Source organism: Bombus vancouverensis, chromosome 12, assembly GCF_051014615.1.
Source record: "Bombus vancouverensis nearcticus chromosome 12, iyBomVanc1_principal, whole genome shotgun sequence".
NCBI lineage: Eukaryota > Metazoa > Arthropoda > Insecta > Hymenoptera > Apidae > Bombus > Bombus vancouverensis.
This window is the reverse complement of record NC_134922.1, coordinates 3,713,641-3,731,349: the sequence shown is the minus strand read 5'-3', so window position 1 is coordinate 3,731,349 and position 17,709 is coordinate 3,713,641. Positions and strand designations below refer to the sequence as shown.

The 17,709-nt window shown below is 28.4% G+C and overlaps 3 protein-coding genes across 8 annotated transcripts; all 3 read right to left on the bottom strand.

The window, feature by feature from the left end:
- Positions 1–45: 45 nt before the first annotated feature.
- On the bottom strand, positions 46–5,106 carry Pect (phosphoethanolamine cytidylyltransferase). 3 transcript variants are annotated; one of them, XR_013059745.1, is made up of 7 exons: positions 4,852–5,070; positions 4,313–4,450; positions 3,937–4,116; positions 3,419–3,845; positions 3,113–3,333; positions 1,828–2,135; positions 46–1,583 (listed from the first exon to the last, which is right to left on the bottom strand). XR_013059745.1 is itself a non-coding variant. In XM_033348494.2 (6 exons), exons 1-6 carry the CDS (start codon positions 4,893–4,895, stop codon positions 2,142–2,144), a joined length of 1,017 nt encoding a protein of 338 aa, XP_033204385.1. In that variant the 5' UTR covers positions 4,896–5,106; the 3' UTR covers positions 46–2,141. The 3 variants fall into 3 exon arrangements, 2 of the variants coding, with proteins under 2 accessions (XP_033204385.1, XP_033204384.1); XM_033348494.2 differs by having other exon boundaries at positions 46–2,148; positions 4,852–5,106; XM_033348493.2 differs by having other exon boundaries at positions 46–2,135.
- A 1,647-nt stretch (positions 5,107–6,753) lies between these two features.
- On the bottom strand, positions 6,754–11,935 carry LOC117165025 (putative ATP-dependent RNA helicase DDX5). Of its 3 annotated transcripts, none has more exons than XM_033348485.2 (6): positions 11,778–11,935; positions 10,079–11,286; positions 9,951–10,010; positions 7,984–8,214; positions 7,740–7,898; positions 6,754–7,637 (listed from the first exon to the last, which is right to left on the bottom strand). In XM_033348485.2, coding segments are annotated over exons 1-6 (1,824 nt in total). In that variant the 5' UTR covers positions 11,780–11,935; the 3' UTR covers positions 6,754–7,473. The 3 variants fall into 3 exon arrangements, with proteins under 3 accessions (XP_033204376.1, XP_033204375.1, XP_033204377.1); XM_033348484.2 differs by having other exon boundaries at positions 7,707–7,898; positions 11,778–11,934; XM_033348486.2 differs by having other exon boundaries at positions 7,707–7,898; positions 11,846–11,867.
- Positions 11,936–12,701: 766 nt separating this feature from the next.
- On the bottom strand, positions 12,702–17,430 carry LOC117164997 (putative ATP-dependent RNA helicase DDX5). Of its 2 annotated transcripts, XM_033348448.2 has the most exons (7): positions 17,083–17,420; positions 16,317–16,574; positions 16,005–16,242; positions 15,566–15,846; positions 14,991–15,484; positions 13,459–13,701; positions 12,702–13,385 (listed from the first exon to the last, which is right to left on the bottom strand). In XM_033348448.2, coding segments are annotated over exons 1-7 (1,818 nt in total). In that variant the 5' UTR covers positions 17,085–17,420; the 3' UTR covers positions 12,702–13,083. The 2 variants fall into 2 exon arrangements, with proteins under 2 accessions (XP_033204339.1, XP_076479524.1); XM_076623409.1 differs by lacking the exons at positions 12,702–13,385; positions 13,459–13,701 and adding an exon at positions 14,046–14,592 and having other exon boundaries at positions 17,083–17,430.
- Positions 17,431–17,709: the final 279 nt, after the last annotated feature.

Here is a 17,709-nt window from a genome sequence, read left to right as displayed (position 1 = left end):
TAGTAGAATAAACGAATTGGTCGAATAAACGAATAGGTATAGAAATATTACAAAATATTTACTGTATTAATATGACCGCATATAAGTTATTTATTGCAAAATAAAACATCACTACATTTTTATGCATGTCACAGTTTTAGGAATATTAAATTATTGATAGAAATTAAATCGATCGCTCCATTTCGCAATATTTTATAGCATGTCATTCTATTACATGTTTATGAATATAACATAGTGAGGGATGTGGTAATGCTGTGCAATCGCGCGTATATAAATTAGGATACAAGGGCGGACTAGGACTCAAATTTTTATTGTAGAAATATAAAAATGGGACCTCTTGTGTTCTTATCTAATACGCATGCACATTCGTACAATAAATATGTGTGTGTAACTCAATTAGCGAGCGGCATCAATTACGTGCCTGATTTAAACAAAAACAGAAAGGTCCTATACAGAGTTCTCTTTCAATTCCCACATCGCATCCACTTACACGCTAACATATGACTCGCGCACTCGTATCTTTATATCTCTATGAGTTTTACTGGGAGATTACAATTCTACATAGAGTGGATCCAAGTCCGTAAAACCTCTAAACCCTATTGCCTCACCGGGAATTTTCCCAAACCCCCCAATAGCTAGTCCGCCCCTGTAGATACAGTTTATAACAATCAACTTTACTTAAATAAAGTAAAGAATATAAGAAAAAAATTCTACATCAAATAGATTTCGGTCTACAGATAATAAGAGCGTAATAAGAGCAAAATAAAAACGTAGAACAGATTGCCTACTTTGTATCACGATCAAAATGTATCTTTGGTTAATATTTAGTTTCAAGTAAAAATAATGTAACATGATTATGTTACAAAATGTGGCACTTACGATTTATTTTACAATTTTAACATTTGTTTATAAATGTACATTTTCCTTGTACAATGCATTGTCAATTCGTATTAATTAAATGCACATGTATTTGATAATAACGATTACAAATATTATTTCTTGTATACACAATAAGTCTACAAATACTGCACAATTAAATATTGTAAAAAAAATATCGATTGCAAATGCACAAAATTACATTTCATAGAACAATAATACTATAATAAACAATTTATTTAAATAATTATGTTACTATTATCTTTAATTATTATAACATTGTGTCTTTATGTGCTATGAAGAATATATATAGTTATCTTTTCTTCCAAATAATTATGCAAAATTATTATAGTCATACTCCAACTATATTCTAAGTTATAAGAAAAAATATTTAATGTAAAAACAGATTTAAAAATAATCATAACATTCCACAAATTAATCATTTAAGAGTTAATAAGATAGATTTAATAATTTACACTTATAAATTTATTTACTATTTCCACTTTATGTGCTATACAAAAAGAATCCAATTATAAACTAGATTTAACTAAGTGACTATGAAATTAAAAATATACATGTTTTGGTTGTAAAATGTTTATAAAATCATTTGCTTAAATTTTTAATTTCATATAGATTAATTATAGTAATAAAATAGTGCATATATTGTCAAAAAAATAAACAATGCCTTAAATATGATGATAAAATCTCTGTAAAAAAATACATAAAATATATAAGTAAAACCTAACATTGTAAAAGTTCCATTTTTATATAATATTCACATCATGATACATAATCAAAAGCTTATTGATAATATCCTAGTACCAAATTTTAATACCAGATTTATATATATGTGTGCATATTTAGACTTAGCATGTAACATAAAATAAGCTGCTCTAAACCTTCCTAATTAGAAATATTTAAATTTACAAATATTCACAATCTTTTGCATACCTTTATCGTTGTATTTGTTTTTGTCGTTGAGTTGTTGGAAAAAAAATTGTCTATAATATGTTAATACCTTAAATATTTAGCATGGCTATAAATATTTAAACCACACATATTTTCAAATAGAATTAAATAATTTAAATATTAGTGTGATATCATATTTACAAATATGTTCCATAAAATATAATTATCACACACTTTGAGTGTACAGAATAAATTATTCAGTCCTTTCTTTTTTCTGAGACTTTATGAAGGCTTCGTAAGCTGCTTGTTCTTTTTTTTCCTTCTTTAAATTCCTATTTTCAAATTCCAACCTGCAATTAAGCACTATATCAAAACATCGTGAGCCTGTCTTAAAACGTTGGGATATGCAAATATGTTTTACAATCTTAGTTGTGATAAAATAAATAAATTATAAATTTCTTTGTAAAGAATACACACTTACACAAACTACACGTAAATAGAAATATAAGATGAATCCATGAAGTGTTTGATAGCATAAACTTGCATATCCCATTATAAAAGCATGAGTGATGAATGATATAAAATTTCAAAATAAAGTAAAGAAAAAGATGCTTATTTGAAGCTGAATGAGGAATGACAAAATGCAAGATGGCAAGATTCAACATATCAACAGTTGTTCAAGTTTTTAATTATTATTATGTTTTAACTATAATTATTATTTTATTTAATTATTATGTATTGTTTTAATTATTATATGTAGTTCATATGACCTAGGGAGACAAAATACTGCATACAGTACATCTTTTTTATGGAATTATTTAGTAATAATAATCTTGAGTAATTTTGAGTAATATTGAGTATCAACTATATTTGTATTATAAAAAAAATATTATATGAAATAAAAATATTTCTATATCTTTTATTTAATAAAGTATGATAATTTCAAATGCTCATTAAAGTTACACAATCATTATTAGATATATTTAACATTTTTCTATTGAGTGATAATTTTAAAAAACAATTACATTTAAGTTTAATATAAATCTAAATATTTTGTAATATTAAAATATAATATTAAAATTAAAAATTATTTTCAACATTTATTATTACTCATGTTCATTTCCTCTAAAACAGCACAATTAATTTCAAAATTGTATTTTGTTTAGTTTTAATCTTGTATTTTAAAGTAACAATGTGTTAGTATTTAATGTATTAGATATATGCACATTATATGTAATTTTAATTTAGAATTTAACAGTAATCTTTGTAATAATTTATAAATTATTTTTAGTCATACATCCACTTATAGCATATAAAAATAACGTACCTGTGAAGAATTATGCGTTCAACAATTTTCTCTGTTGTCATGTCATTACCACTATCCAATAATTTAAATTTATTCTGCCTTTTAGGTTCAGTATATGGATCTGAACCATCCTCAGAAGGCATAATAGGAGTCTGACCATGACAAACAATAGCTACATCGAAATGTTCCATAAGATCTTTAGTAACTTCATATGGAGCCCCAATTACTACTTCATTAACGTACTATATGTAAATCAAATAATAGACTTTAAATATACTGTAGCTCAACTGGTATTTTATAAGATATTTGAAATATTTTATTTCTTACTTTGCATGCCAGCACACTAAGTACTCTTTCATGAAGATTCATAATTGGATGATTACCATATTTATATCTATTAACCACTGGATCTGTATGAAGTCCAACTATAAGATAATCACCTTCTTTTTTTGCAACTTCTAGGAAATCTAAATGACCAACATGAAAAAGATCAAATGCTCCTGCTACATAAACTATTTTATCTCCAGGTTGTGGACTTTTCCCATCACTGAATTGGATAATTTTTTGTGTAGTAGGTAAGAATTGTGAACAACCTGTCCATGGACTCCGTGCTGTTCTATCTTGACCCATGCTTTTACTAGGTTCTCTATCAACACTATATTCACTATCTCCTTGTTTAAAATGTTGCCGTGTCATTAACAGCATTCGGCCTACTAGATCAGTTGTTGATACACCAGCTGTTCTTTGAACTTCCCTGTAATAATTATATTTGCTTATATTTTATTTATTCCTAACTTTTATTATTATTAATATAACTCTCTTATATTAATTTATTTTATATATACCTATAACGACCTGCTGCTTTGACCAAATGATACGTGTCTACACCATCCGCTGTCATGGTGATATCATCACCATGAACACAAAAATCACAATTGTATTTGTCTAATGTTTCTAAAGTCGTAACATAAGGTGCTCCTTCAACTACCTCATCTACCCACTTGATACCACGAACCATTTTGTACCTAATATAAATATATTTAATTACAGAACAACCATAAATTAATTTGCTTTAATGCTAAAAGTATAATAATTTGCTTATGATATTACTTGCACAACATTAATTATTTTTTATATATTTATACATAATTAACAAAAATTGCTATAAAAGTTATTTAAAATTCAAAGTAATTCAATTGTTTTATTTGAATAAAGATATACCTTTCTTGTTCCATAAATACTGGTGGTCCCTTATGCTTAGTAATTTCTTCATCTGTATGTACACCCACAACTAGATAATCACCTAATGCCTTCGCTTGACGCAAGGAATTCGCGTGGCCAAAATGCACCATGTCATAGCTGTATTGAAAAAATAATCATTTGAAAAAAATATTTGTACATTTATAACGAAATGTACAGGTGAAAAGTTTAAATGTATTTGTTTGATAGCGGAATTCGCGTAGTTTAATATAATAAAGGTTTTATAAATTGTCTCATACATAATACGTTAAAAAGTAAAAAAAGAATGAAAACGGCAATTATAACAATGTCACAGATATGAACTACTCAAAATTATCACTGTAATTTCTGTTATACGTATAATTTTCTATCACTGTATACATATAATTGTGTCATTCGTATCAAAACTTTATTGATCGACATCCTATTAACAAAAAGTCATAGTCATACACCAAGTGTGGACAACAAGCACGTAAAATTTAAATTAAGTATAGGACAAATATAATTTAATAAGAACTTACCATCCATCACACCATACCCTTACTTCTTTGCGATTTTCTGTCATAATGAATGAAATTGATACTTATAATACAAAACAGAAAAAATTCTTTTGCTCAATAAATAATAACCGGTAACTACAAAGCACACTACACGAAATCTTGGAGTGCACTGCGCTGACTGCGCGTATTGCCGACTCACGCGTCATTCGTCGCGTCATATACTTTTCATCAATTCATCCCCACTTCGATTATCATTAATATACATATGTGTATAATACTGTATCGGTAGTAGACGATATATATGTATAAATATATATATCTTGGATATATCTCATAAATCATCAAACTTGAAAAAATAAAATTTTTATGTTCTTTACCTTACAATTATGAGATTATTGCAATTAAGTTTTGAGGATTTTCTGATGAACATATGTCTGATTCATTTACCGATAGCACATATCTCACTTTCGCCTTCGAGCCTCCAATAATTTATAGGTACATACTTAAGACAGGAATCCACCGGAAAATTAAGATAAACTTCCTAACTATAGTACACTACACTAAATTTAAAAATATTTGTTCCAATATGTACAGAATCATATCCATCAAAATTAAAACATAGCACGCCTTAGGAAACATTTTAGTTTTTGACGTAAATGGTTCTATATATGTGTGTTGAAGCAAATATTTTTTAATTTAATACAGTGTACCATAATACAACTTCGTTTATCAGTGGATGTTTGACTTTAAGCGAAAAAGCTGAAAAGATAACTGGCAATTTCCACACACCTACCTCCCTTGTTAGCATACACAACTCGGTTCCAACATGCGTCTATTATCGAGGTAATACTGTTGCTTAGCAATTGTAAATATTTAAAAATTTAATAATTGGAGTCGTTCGTAAGGTTTTTTACAATAGTAGATTTTGTATAATATATTGGAATGATATCCATATATTAAATATATAAAGTGATTTACAATTAAGTATTGTGAGCCGAAACAACTTATTTCATGTTACAGATTTTTAAATATTTCTTAATTTCGTAAGATCTACCTATATTGCTATAAATTCTATAAATTACGTAATTTGAAATTGACATATTTTTCCTATTTCACAAATTTAATGTTGCAATTAAACATAAACTGGTATAGAAATACACTAATTATGGAACAACAGCATAATGACATAATATAACATTATTACAATGAGAATGGGATACTTCATTATTTATTAAACAACATTGTACAATATAAAAATATTACGGCAATTTCAGATCTACAAAATTTACTGTATTGATAAGACATGAGTATTTTATTTTTAGAATTATGACCTAATGATTCTTTAATTTATTCAGCTAACATCAAAAAATATATTCACGCAACATGATAGAACACTAAAATATACAGATTAATATATTATACGCTAAATACTATAAAGAATGACTAATGATATTACAATGTAAATTCTATTATCGTAAAAGCAATCAGACAGGCACACATAATCGGCAGTTGTGTAACTCCATCGCAAAAGTGTAACTGTACAAGATTGTGTTGGAATGAATCAATAAACTGTGACCTGATTGCATGATTTCTGATAAATGCCACAAAGCCACTCAATAAGAAAGATATCTTTTCGTGGAACAGATAGAACTGATTACTCGTAATGTCACATATTATCGTAATATTTTACTATAAGCGATGAAATAATAAATAAAAAATATTGTTTCAATGGATAAAAACCCTAGTTATTTTTTAACAAAATTTGTATATAGAATATAGTAAACTGATTGTGACATTGTTCCAAGATAATATGAGTTCTTAATTTAGTATTTTTGAATTTAATAAAAAATTTAATGAATACAATTTACCTTCCAAATAAGGAAAGTAAGCTATAATAAAATTTTATATAGAATTATCGAAATATTTTATACTTATATTATTTTATTAAATGTCTAATACTACACTGCATAGGATTTTATATCCTCTTAAGTAGAATACAATTTAATGTACTGGACGTTTGAAATAATACAGATGATCCATGCATTTACGACTTATACCGATACGTTTACAAAAATCACATCTTTATAAACTAGACAACTTTAGTATAAATAGTCAGCATAAACTAAGTATATTGTTCTGAAATCATTTTTTTCATTTCCTACTATTTTTCTTTAAAGTCCCATATTTTAAAGAACATTATTTGTCAATATTTTGTATTCGATTTTCTTTTTACTTTTGTTTTACATTTCGTTTTACTTTTGTTTAATGTACCAAATACATTAGGACTTTTAAATAATTAAAGTTGTACATGAAATATATAGTCGTATTTGCAAGTATCACATGTCAAAAATCATTAGTAACATTCTACCTAACATTACATTTGCATATACACTTTTTATCTTTTTCATTTTTTTTTTTTTTAAGAATGATTATGAATGTCCTTAAATTGTAACCTAGCTTGCTAATACATTTAATCATATTACTTTAATGGGCCATAATATCACGTGCATTTTACTCTACTTTGTGTTTAATTGCGAGAAGCACGTTACATAAAAAAACCCGTTCTATAGAACATTCATTAGATTGTTTACATTTCTTTACTATATTACATAAAACATTCACTCAAAATGAATTATTTTGTAATCAATAGCCATTTTGTTGTCTATAATTACTGCCACCTCCACCTCCTCCTCCACTGCCTCCATATCCACCATTTTGACTATAACCACTGGAACCACCACCAGATCCTCCTCCATAATTGTTTTGAGAAAATGCTTTACTATTATAGTTGCCTCCTCCCACACCACCTACATAAACATAGATTATTTAATAATGTACATTAAAAAAGTAAAGTAGAAAGAAGATAGAACTCTTACAATTTTTATTTGACGTTATACTGCTATTATTACCATTCCACTTATTTCCTCGATCTCCTCCACCGCCATTAGAACGATCAAATCTGCCACCTCTCTCTCCGTCGCGACCGCCACGCGAACCACGGGAAGTGCCGCCACGGCCCCCAGAACCACGTCCTCCACCACCTCCACTACGTCCCCCATAACGACCTCCTACAATAAAAAACGTAAAACAAAGATATTAAATGCAAAATTAATTACGTCAAAGAAAAATACATACTTTTATAAATATACATACTTTTATAAATGCCTGGATTCCTCGATAATTCATATAGTTTGGGATTTACAACTTGTTTTGCTTCTTCTAAAACTTGAATTAAGTCACTAGCCTTGTGTGCGTTACCAGGAGTGAAAAATGCGTACGCAGTTCCCGTACGTTGTGAACGTCCTGTACGACCAATCCGGTGTACATAGTCTTCAGAATTGGATGGATAATCCAAATTTATCACAAACTTAACATCTTCCACATCTATATAACATTAGAAGTTATAATCATCAAAAACGAAAATTACTTGTGTCTTTGTGGTTCAATTAACTTACAAAGCGAATTAATTAAAGCATTAGTAGACATGTTATGTGCAATACAAATGGAATTAAACAGTATTTTTTTGTATACAAAATTTGATGAGATAAAACATTTTATATTAGAAATATTTATTCATTATTATTCATCACTAACTCCTCAGTCCTTAATTCCACTTATAATTTTCACATGAAATACACAAATGAGTTGACCACAAAGAGCAAATTTTTATATTATTTACCTGTGGTTGTCAAAAGCTGGAAACGTAAATACATTTTTGGAAATGTAGAGGAATCAGAGCTCAGATGGTTCTCATGGAATTCTCACTTTATGCGTTAGCGAGCTGTATATTTACTCTTAGTAACTTCACACCCTTCTCTCCCGCACCAAAGTATGGATCTGTGCTGGTCTTTCAAAATTTGGTCCTTGCGCATTGCTTCCGTGAGGTTGGAACATTGGATGAGCACCATGTGCATTCTCCGATCAACCCCACACGCATTCCATTGTATGAGTAACACCAACATTTATTTTGCACTGTTAGTTCACAAACTTTCTTTTATACTAATGCATATTTTTAACAATTTGTAAATCGGACATACATAGATTATAAATTTAAACTAAATTTACTTTTTTTAATTTAGTGGAAATATAATTTAACAAATAGTGCAAAATAAAGTAATGCCGTTTCCTACCCTTCTAATCTAAGAAAATAAATGGTACAACATCTATCCTGTCTAGTAGTCCTTGTTTGCTAGATACCCTAACTCTATGATTTCCATACTTTGGACCGTCGCAGGTACAGAGTGAGAGTGTGTTTTTTCAAGTGGCACGGTGAGCCGAGGCACAGCGTTAGGTTAGCTTGTTGCACGGGGACAGACCAGCAGTCACGCCCCATTCAATTATATATTCCAAAGCAAGCTCTCCAGAGTTCTTATCATTGATAAAACTCCGTCGCATGTGCCTCTGAAAACACATAGAACAGCACGTTAATACCAGACTGACAAGACTTTTCTCAATCAGAGCAAAATTTAAAAACATGAATCTTCTATCATCTTACCTGTTTACCTACACTAATTTTAATGCTGAAATATTTTGACTTACTTTTAATTCCAATATTGACAATAATAATAATATAGCACTATAATCAGGAAACGAATTATGATGTTCCTCAGAACATAACTCATGTCTTAAATTAATATTAAAATATTCATTTATTAAAATTAATGAAATTTTATTAAGAGAATATTACGTTATAGAATTTATAGATTATTAGAGATTAAAAGTATGTCAAAATCCACCTAAATTGTAATAAAACTAAAATTACAAAGTATCCCTTCAGTATTGTTGTGCTGAAAAGACGAAAATAACAGCATTAACTTTCTGTTTGTGATTTTATATCATTAAGTTCCCTAAATAATGAGTTAATGGAAATCAATTAAAATATCCTAAACGAAATAGGAAAGAGACTTGAATCAGTAATTGTATTAATTGATAGTTCTCTTCTTGAACCTCTGTATTTTTTAAACAATTTCCATTCACACCAAGAAAGGACTAATGTCAATCAGTCTGGCACATGCCGTTATCCGTTGCCACATCACAATTATACAACTCTCACAAATGTGAAATAACCATCGCAGCCTGACCCTTACATCATACCCACTTGTGTGTAAACGGATTCTTACCTAATCCTCTTGCTGCAACGTCTGTAGCTACTAGAATGGCAGATCTGCTATTCCGGAACTCTGAAATAAATTCTCTAGTATTGGACAGAATATGTTTATATACATAGAATTTTACAGTTAACACTTACGATTTAATACATAATCTCTTTCTTGTTGGCTTTTATCTCCATGGATGCCAATTGCTTGCCATCCATACCTATTAATTGCACGTGTTATATCATCTACTTTCCTCTTAGTTTCAACGAAAATAATAGTTTTATTCTCTGGTTCATTTGATATTTCTTCTAAAAGTTTCATAAGTTTACCCTCTTTTTCATATTCTTCACATACATCAACAATTTGAAGGATATTATGATTAGCAGCTAATTGTAGAGAACCAATATTAATTTGTATATAGTCAGTTAAAAATTCTTCTGCAAGATTGCGAACTTCCTTTGGCCAAGTTGCTGACCACATAAGAGTTTGTCGATCAGGTCGGATTTGTTCTACAATTTTTCTAATTTGTGGCTCAAAACCCATGTCAAGCATTCTGTCAGCTTCATCAAGTACTAAATATGTGCATCTACGTAAATTTGTTGTACCACGTTCTAGAAAATCAATAAGTCGTCCAGGTGTTGCTATGCAAATTTCAACACCTCGTTCAAGATCACGAGCTTGAGGGCCTTTTGGAGCTCCACCAAAAATACATGTATTTCTTACTTGCGACGAGATACCAAAATCTGATGCAACTTGTTGAATTTGCTGTGCAAGTTCTCTTGTTGGTGCTAAAATCAAAGCTATAGGACCATCATTTCTATTTAATCTTGGTTGATGATTTATATGCACTATTGCTGGTAAAATATATGCTAATGTTTTCCCAGACCCAGTTTGAGCAATTCCAACCATATCACGTCCAGATAAAGCAATAGGCCACCCTTGTGCCTGAATTGCAGTTGGTTCCCCAAAACCTTGTCTACGAATTTCATTTAACACATAGTCTGGAAATCCACCTTCCTCAAAAAATATATTTGGCCCTGGCACATTTGTTCCTTTTACAGTAATTTCTTTATCTGAACGATAAGCTTCAACTAAATGTGAACTTCGAGTTGTAACATTAGGATGAGGTTGATAGAAATCTTTTCTAAATGGTGGTAATGCACTCATATCCCATCTTGGTTTTCGAAGCCGTTCTCCAGGTTGCCGGTTTTTAAAATTATTGTTTCCAAAACTACTATCTCTATTGGAATTACTACCAAATCTCCCACTTCCACTACTTCCATCTCGACCACTAAAACGACCTCCTCCACGTACTCCTCCTCCTCCTCTTCTATCACTACGTTCACGATCACGATACGCCCTTAAACATAAAGTAATTTCTATGTATTAACTAACTGTGAATACAGTACACAGTTTATATACATAGATATAATTATGTGAATAGTTGTAAATGATATTATAAAAAAAATATTTTGTTTTCTAATATATCGTATATCATTTATAACATAAGTATATGTATTTAATACTATTTTAATCATATGAAGTAAAATAAATTTTAATAATGTAGCTTAAACACGTGCTGTGAATTCGTGAGATTATAATTATAAAATCAAGATCCATATATTTCATACTTATAAAAACAAATTATTAATATTAAAACTTTCCTTTAATAACTAATGTGTTACAAATAAGTTTAAAAGCCAGATATATATTAAGTATGAGCGCAAAAATTTCATTAATATAAGAACAATATGGAGTAAAGCAGTCAATCATAGACATCAAATGTCAATAAGAAATTTACAGGAAATAGGTATTTTTACGTAATGCTAATAGAAATTTCATATAACTTACATTCTAATAAAGATACTTATTACTCCAAAATTAGAATTGCGATGATTTTCCTTAATAGCAACACGTACCACTAACAAGAACCAAGCAAAAGTATGTTCTACTTTCTACTACGCGTTCTCGTTATACGATTCGAAGAGGATCTGTGAAACAAATATCATGGCGTCGTATTGTATCAGGAAATACCTCCATTTTACTTTCAATTTTATCATTTTATATATATTAATATATATTACTTTTATCATTTAAACATACTTTAACCATGTACAAAATATTTTATTTCTTTTTTTTCAACTATTAAAGTTTAAATATTAAGTATAAATATTTTATAAAATATAATTGCATAAAATACCGGAAATAATAGTATCGAGTAGGGAAAAATACATTAAAATAAAATATCGGATTGATAAGCAAACTATCAACTTATTAATGTCTTTTGTTTTTATAGCTTATAGGTAAGAACAACTCAGTTAATTTTGTTAAAAAGGATAATTTTATTAATATAACTTGAAATGCGCACGCACACACACAACATAAAAATATAACAAAATACATTTAGTTATAATTATTTAATGGGAAATTTTAGCACTTATATAACTTGTTTGATATATTCACGCAGTGAAATAAACAATTTATTTTATACATGTACCAAAATTTATTGAATAAAATTTTATCATAATAAATGAAAAATAATATATATATATATATTATAATATATTATAATATATATATATATTATATATATATTATTATTATATATATATTATATATAATATATATTAAGTTAAGTTTTAAATTTTTTGTAGTTATATTTAATGAACATCATTATATTAAATTATATTTAATAAACATCATTTAACATTCTATATGTATATGATATGTATAACAAAATATAATAAGCTAATTTCACTTAAATATTATTTTTCACAAAGCTTCCTTAATTAAAATATTTTTTACTTTAACACAAAATATTATTAACACAAAATATAGTATAGTTATAAATTATATAATAAAAACATAATATATGTTTATTAACCTGAAATGTTTTTTAAAACATTTTGTATAATGAAATCTAGTTTTTAACTTTTAAAATAATACATACATATTTAACAAACATTATTTTAACCATTACTAACTATCTTTTTATTTTTTTCTTTATCATGTATATAAAATACATGATACTTTTTGGTTCTGTTTCATATTTTGTGTATTCTTTATTTTATTTATCTTAAGATTAACACAAATGTAACTATACTGTTATTAACATACTTTGATAGTAAAATTTGTTTGTAATATAGTATATGTATTTTTAGTATGTTGTTCCTCTATACTGATAAGTACTTCCATAATTATCTCCTCCCCCATAACTTGGTGTTAAATTGCTCTGCCCATAAGTTCTCTGTGTATACCCATACCCTGTATTCTGATTAGTTGAATTACTTTGTCTCATATTGCTATAGCTATTGTAATCTGAATTTGAATAATTGTTTGAAGTAGATTGATAAGAATTTCCACCACGACCTCTTCCTCTCGTAGAACCACCTCTTCCTCTGGTATCAGTATTACCTCGTCTAGCATTACTTCTGTCATTGCTCATAAATCGTTTGCCACCTTTCACAAAAAATACAAAATAAATGAATTATGAAATTTATTTAAGCTTTACATGAAAATAATTTAAACATACTTCTGCTTCCATAACTTCCTGATTTAGCTAATTCTGCCATTTCAGTAAGTCGTGGATTTATATTTTGTCCTGCTTCTCTTAATACCTCTATTAAATCTCCTGCATGTTTCATGTTATGAGTTGTAAAGAATGCATAAGCGGTACCAGTTTGTCTTCTTCGTCCAGTACGACCAATTCTATGTATGTAATCTTCTGACGATGACGGATAATCAAAGTTTATTACATATTTAACATCATCCACATCTGTGAAAAAATATTTTACAAAATATAAGAATTTTCCTAATATTTATACTTATATGTATATTGTTTGTAATAATCATCACCCCATTTGTTGAGTGTGTCAAGTTCACAGAATGATCTTCAAACTTGCAAAAGTAATTATATAGAATGCTTGAGATGAAATATATAAAATGGTTTCGAATATATTAAATTATTATAAAATTTTTAAAAGTTTTTAACTTTTATTGAGATGGAACAATATCCCCCAATTTTCACTTAAATATATTTGTCTATAATTCAGGTTTGAAAACCACCCACCTTTTAGTTGGAAATTCCATTTCAAAATCAGCAAAAACAGCCCCATTTACTTTAAATGTAGGGCTATTCAGTCATGTATGATGGCCTAGAGATTAGACAGACACAGCGGTAGTGTCTGGTTTGGGATAAAGGCAGCATTTTAATGTTTAAGCCTGAATGCATTGACCTTTTTAGATTTTAAATAATAATTTTAACAATTAGAGGCACTAGAAAACGCTTGAGAATTGTTTGACATACTATAACAGCAAATCAATAGACAAAGATAAAAAAATAAATATAATATATACTACTTACATATATACGGTAAAACAGAATTTTTTTTTTTAATGTATGATTACTTTATAATTATTGTATTATAAACATTTTCGATGTAATCATTACTATTATTATATTATAAAATTAAAATCTGTATTAAATTCTTAAATTTAAATTCAAAAATATATAATACTATATAAGAATTTAAAAATTGAAAACACAGGCGTATGTTTAATATTTTGATATTGTTATTGATATAATACAAGCAAAGAAAAATAAAACATTCACTGTGTCTGCCCAATACTGGCAGTACACTGCGTTCACTTAGGGTACTCTGTGCCTCTGAAAAAGAAAAGCAGACAGTCTTAGTGGTAGCTTGTGTGCATTTCTTTAGAACCCTTCATGTAAATTTTATTATTGAAAAAATATGTTTATTTAAATATTTATACATATAAGTAACCCTATATATTTCATTAATGATAAAAAAAATACAAACCTGTTTAAAACGTAAATCATATCATAAAGTATAAAAATAAAGTTAAAATAGAGTTTAATCTGTGTATTGTAAGGGCTCTGCTATCAAAAAATTTCAATAAATCACACATTGCTACATACATAGCTGTCCACTGGTCTTATTAATAACGCATCTGGCTAATCCAATAAGTGTTGCCAATTCCCATATTCACCCGATATTCTTGACTGTGTAAATAATCTAAGTACTATGAAGAAGTAACGCATACCTAAGCCTCTAGCAGCTACGTCTGTTGCAACTAAAATAGGAGCTCTTCCACTTTTAAATTCCTGTAATACATGATCTCTTTCTTGCTGATTTTTATCACCATGAATACTCAATGCTTGCCATCCATCTCGCCTGATATTTCTTGTAATATCATCCACTTTTCGTTTTGTTTCAACAAAAATTATTGTTTTATTTTCTTTTTCATTTCCAATTTCTTGAAGTAGTCTATATAATTTTAAATCTTTTTCAAACTCCTGGCAAACATCCACAATTTGAATAATATTATGATTAGCTGATAAAGTCAGAGAACCAATATTAAGATGTGTATAGTCAGTCAGAAAGTCTTCAGCTAATGCACGAACTTCTTTAGGCCATGTAGCTGACCACATCAAAACCTGTCTATCAGGTCGAATTTGTTCAATTATCTTTCTTATTTGAGGTTCAAAACCCATATCCAACATTCTATCAGCTTCATCTAATACTAAATATGTGCATCTAAAATAATGCATATTCAATATCATATATATTGAAAATATTTTAATTGTACATAATTTTAGTTAAAAATAATAGTTATACCTGCGTAAATTTGTAGTCCCTCTTTCCAGGAAATCAATAAGTCTACCTGGTGTAGCAATACATATTTCAACACCTCTTTCTAAATCATGTGCCTGTGGGCCTTTGGGTGCACCACCAAAGATACAGGTATTTCTTACACCTGCTGCTTCTCCGAAACAATTAGCTACTTCCTGAATCTGTTGGGCTAATTCTCTTGTAGGAGCTAAGATTAAAGCAATTGGACCATCTCCATTACCAAGACGTGGTTGATGTATGATGTGTACAATTGCTGGTAAAACATACTGAAATAAAAATATTTTAAAAGTTTATCAATTCATATAAACTCATTAAAACTTAATTTTATATACATGTATTATGTGCATATTTTAACTCTTAATAAAAAAAAAACGTCTTTACATTTCTACAAGTTAAAAATTAATGTATCTCTAATTTGGCTCACTCCTAGCGTTTTTCCAGAGCCAGTTTGTGCAATAGCAACTAAATCTCTGCCACTAAGTGCAATAGGCCATCCTTGTGCTTGAATTGCTGTAGGTTGAGAGTATCCCTGTTTATGTATTTCATCCAATACATACGGTGGGAAGTTTCCTTCCTCAAAATATTGAATAGGATTAGGTATATTGTCACCTTTTATAGTTATTTCTGCATTTTCTCTGAACTGGCATACTTCTTCTTTTGATCTAGTGTAAAGTATTGTATTGAAATTTATATTGTAGTTAAAGAAAATAATAAAGAGTAGATAAAAGGTTTTTACCTGCTTCTTACTGTAGGATGTTCAATATAAAAATCTTTGCGCAAAGGTTCTAAAGATCTCACATCCCAATTGATTTTTCTAAGAGCTCCTCCAGGTTGTTTGTTTTTTACAATACCTCTGATATTATTAGTAGTGCCTCTACCACGTATACCGCATATATTAATGCTATTACCACGAATACTATCACTACCTCCTTTATTGTTACCTCTGCCACTACCACCTCTGCGGGCTCTATTGTGATCTCTGTCTCGATTAAACCTGGATACATAATCTATTTTAATTTATAATCAGTTTATTATTATATTATAGGATACAAATTTATTAGATATATTATAGGAATTTCATATAAATTTAATATTTGTTATAATGACTGAAATATTTTAATAACTTGTTTGTTTATTTAGAGACATGATACATTCCGTAAGAAATGTATTTTTTTCATATAAGAATGTAATACTTTTTCAATAAAATTATGAGAGTAATATAAAAATTATTTTTTTATTTTAATATCTACTTTAGTTAACGATCTATTGTAGATGTACGATAATATAGACACCTATATAGAGATATGTTAAAATATACAATCATTTTTTATCATAAATTTTGATTATTGATTACCATTATCTGCAATACGATTTGGCGCTACATACTTGGTAACTACAATGAAATAAATAATTAAATGCCTATACTCTGAATTACATCCATGGAAATTTGAATACAAATGTTTATTATGTAATTTTCAATTAGGTTGTCAGATCTTACTTACATTTGGAAATTGGAATATCCTTAAATACAACGAGCAACAGATTATTCTGCTTTGCGGTCACTTTCGCGAACGCCAATCGATACTTTAGTAGAAGCGAATATTAGGAACAGTCAATAATCCTAGTTGAAAAATTGTATTAAGCTTAGCGCAAGCTATGAAGTCTCTTGACGATGAGAATGCAATTGATATACTACGAATAAAATATAATCGTTGTTTTTAAACTTGCCGGTAAATTCGGCGGATCAAATTGACAAGTGAACTTTCCGAAAGTAGTTCCGTATAAACTGTTTCCATGACAGCATTCGCGTAGTAGTACATAGAGAACGGATGAATTAAAACAAAAAAATATAAAATAGAATAGGATACTTATAGAACAGTTAGAAAAGATATCAAATATAAAATAAACGTAAGCAGAAATCTTCTTTTCGCGAAACTTACATTTAATTTAAAAACTTTGTAGCTAACTTATTAAATATATTTATAGTTTATTATATAATTAGTGGATTAATCTAGTTTTTGATCTTTATTACGTTCTTGTGGTAACAATAAAATTAACAAAAACTTTAGTTTAAGTAAAATTTCTAGAAACTATAAGTAGGAGCAAATAAAATTGTCAAAATTGAATAT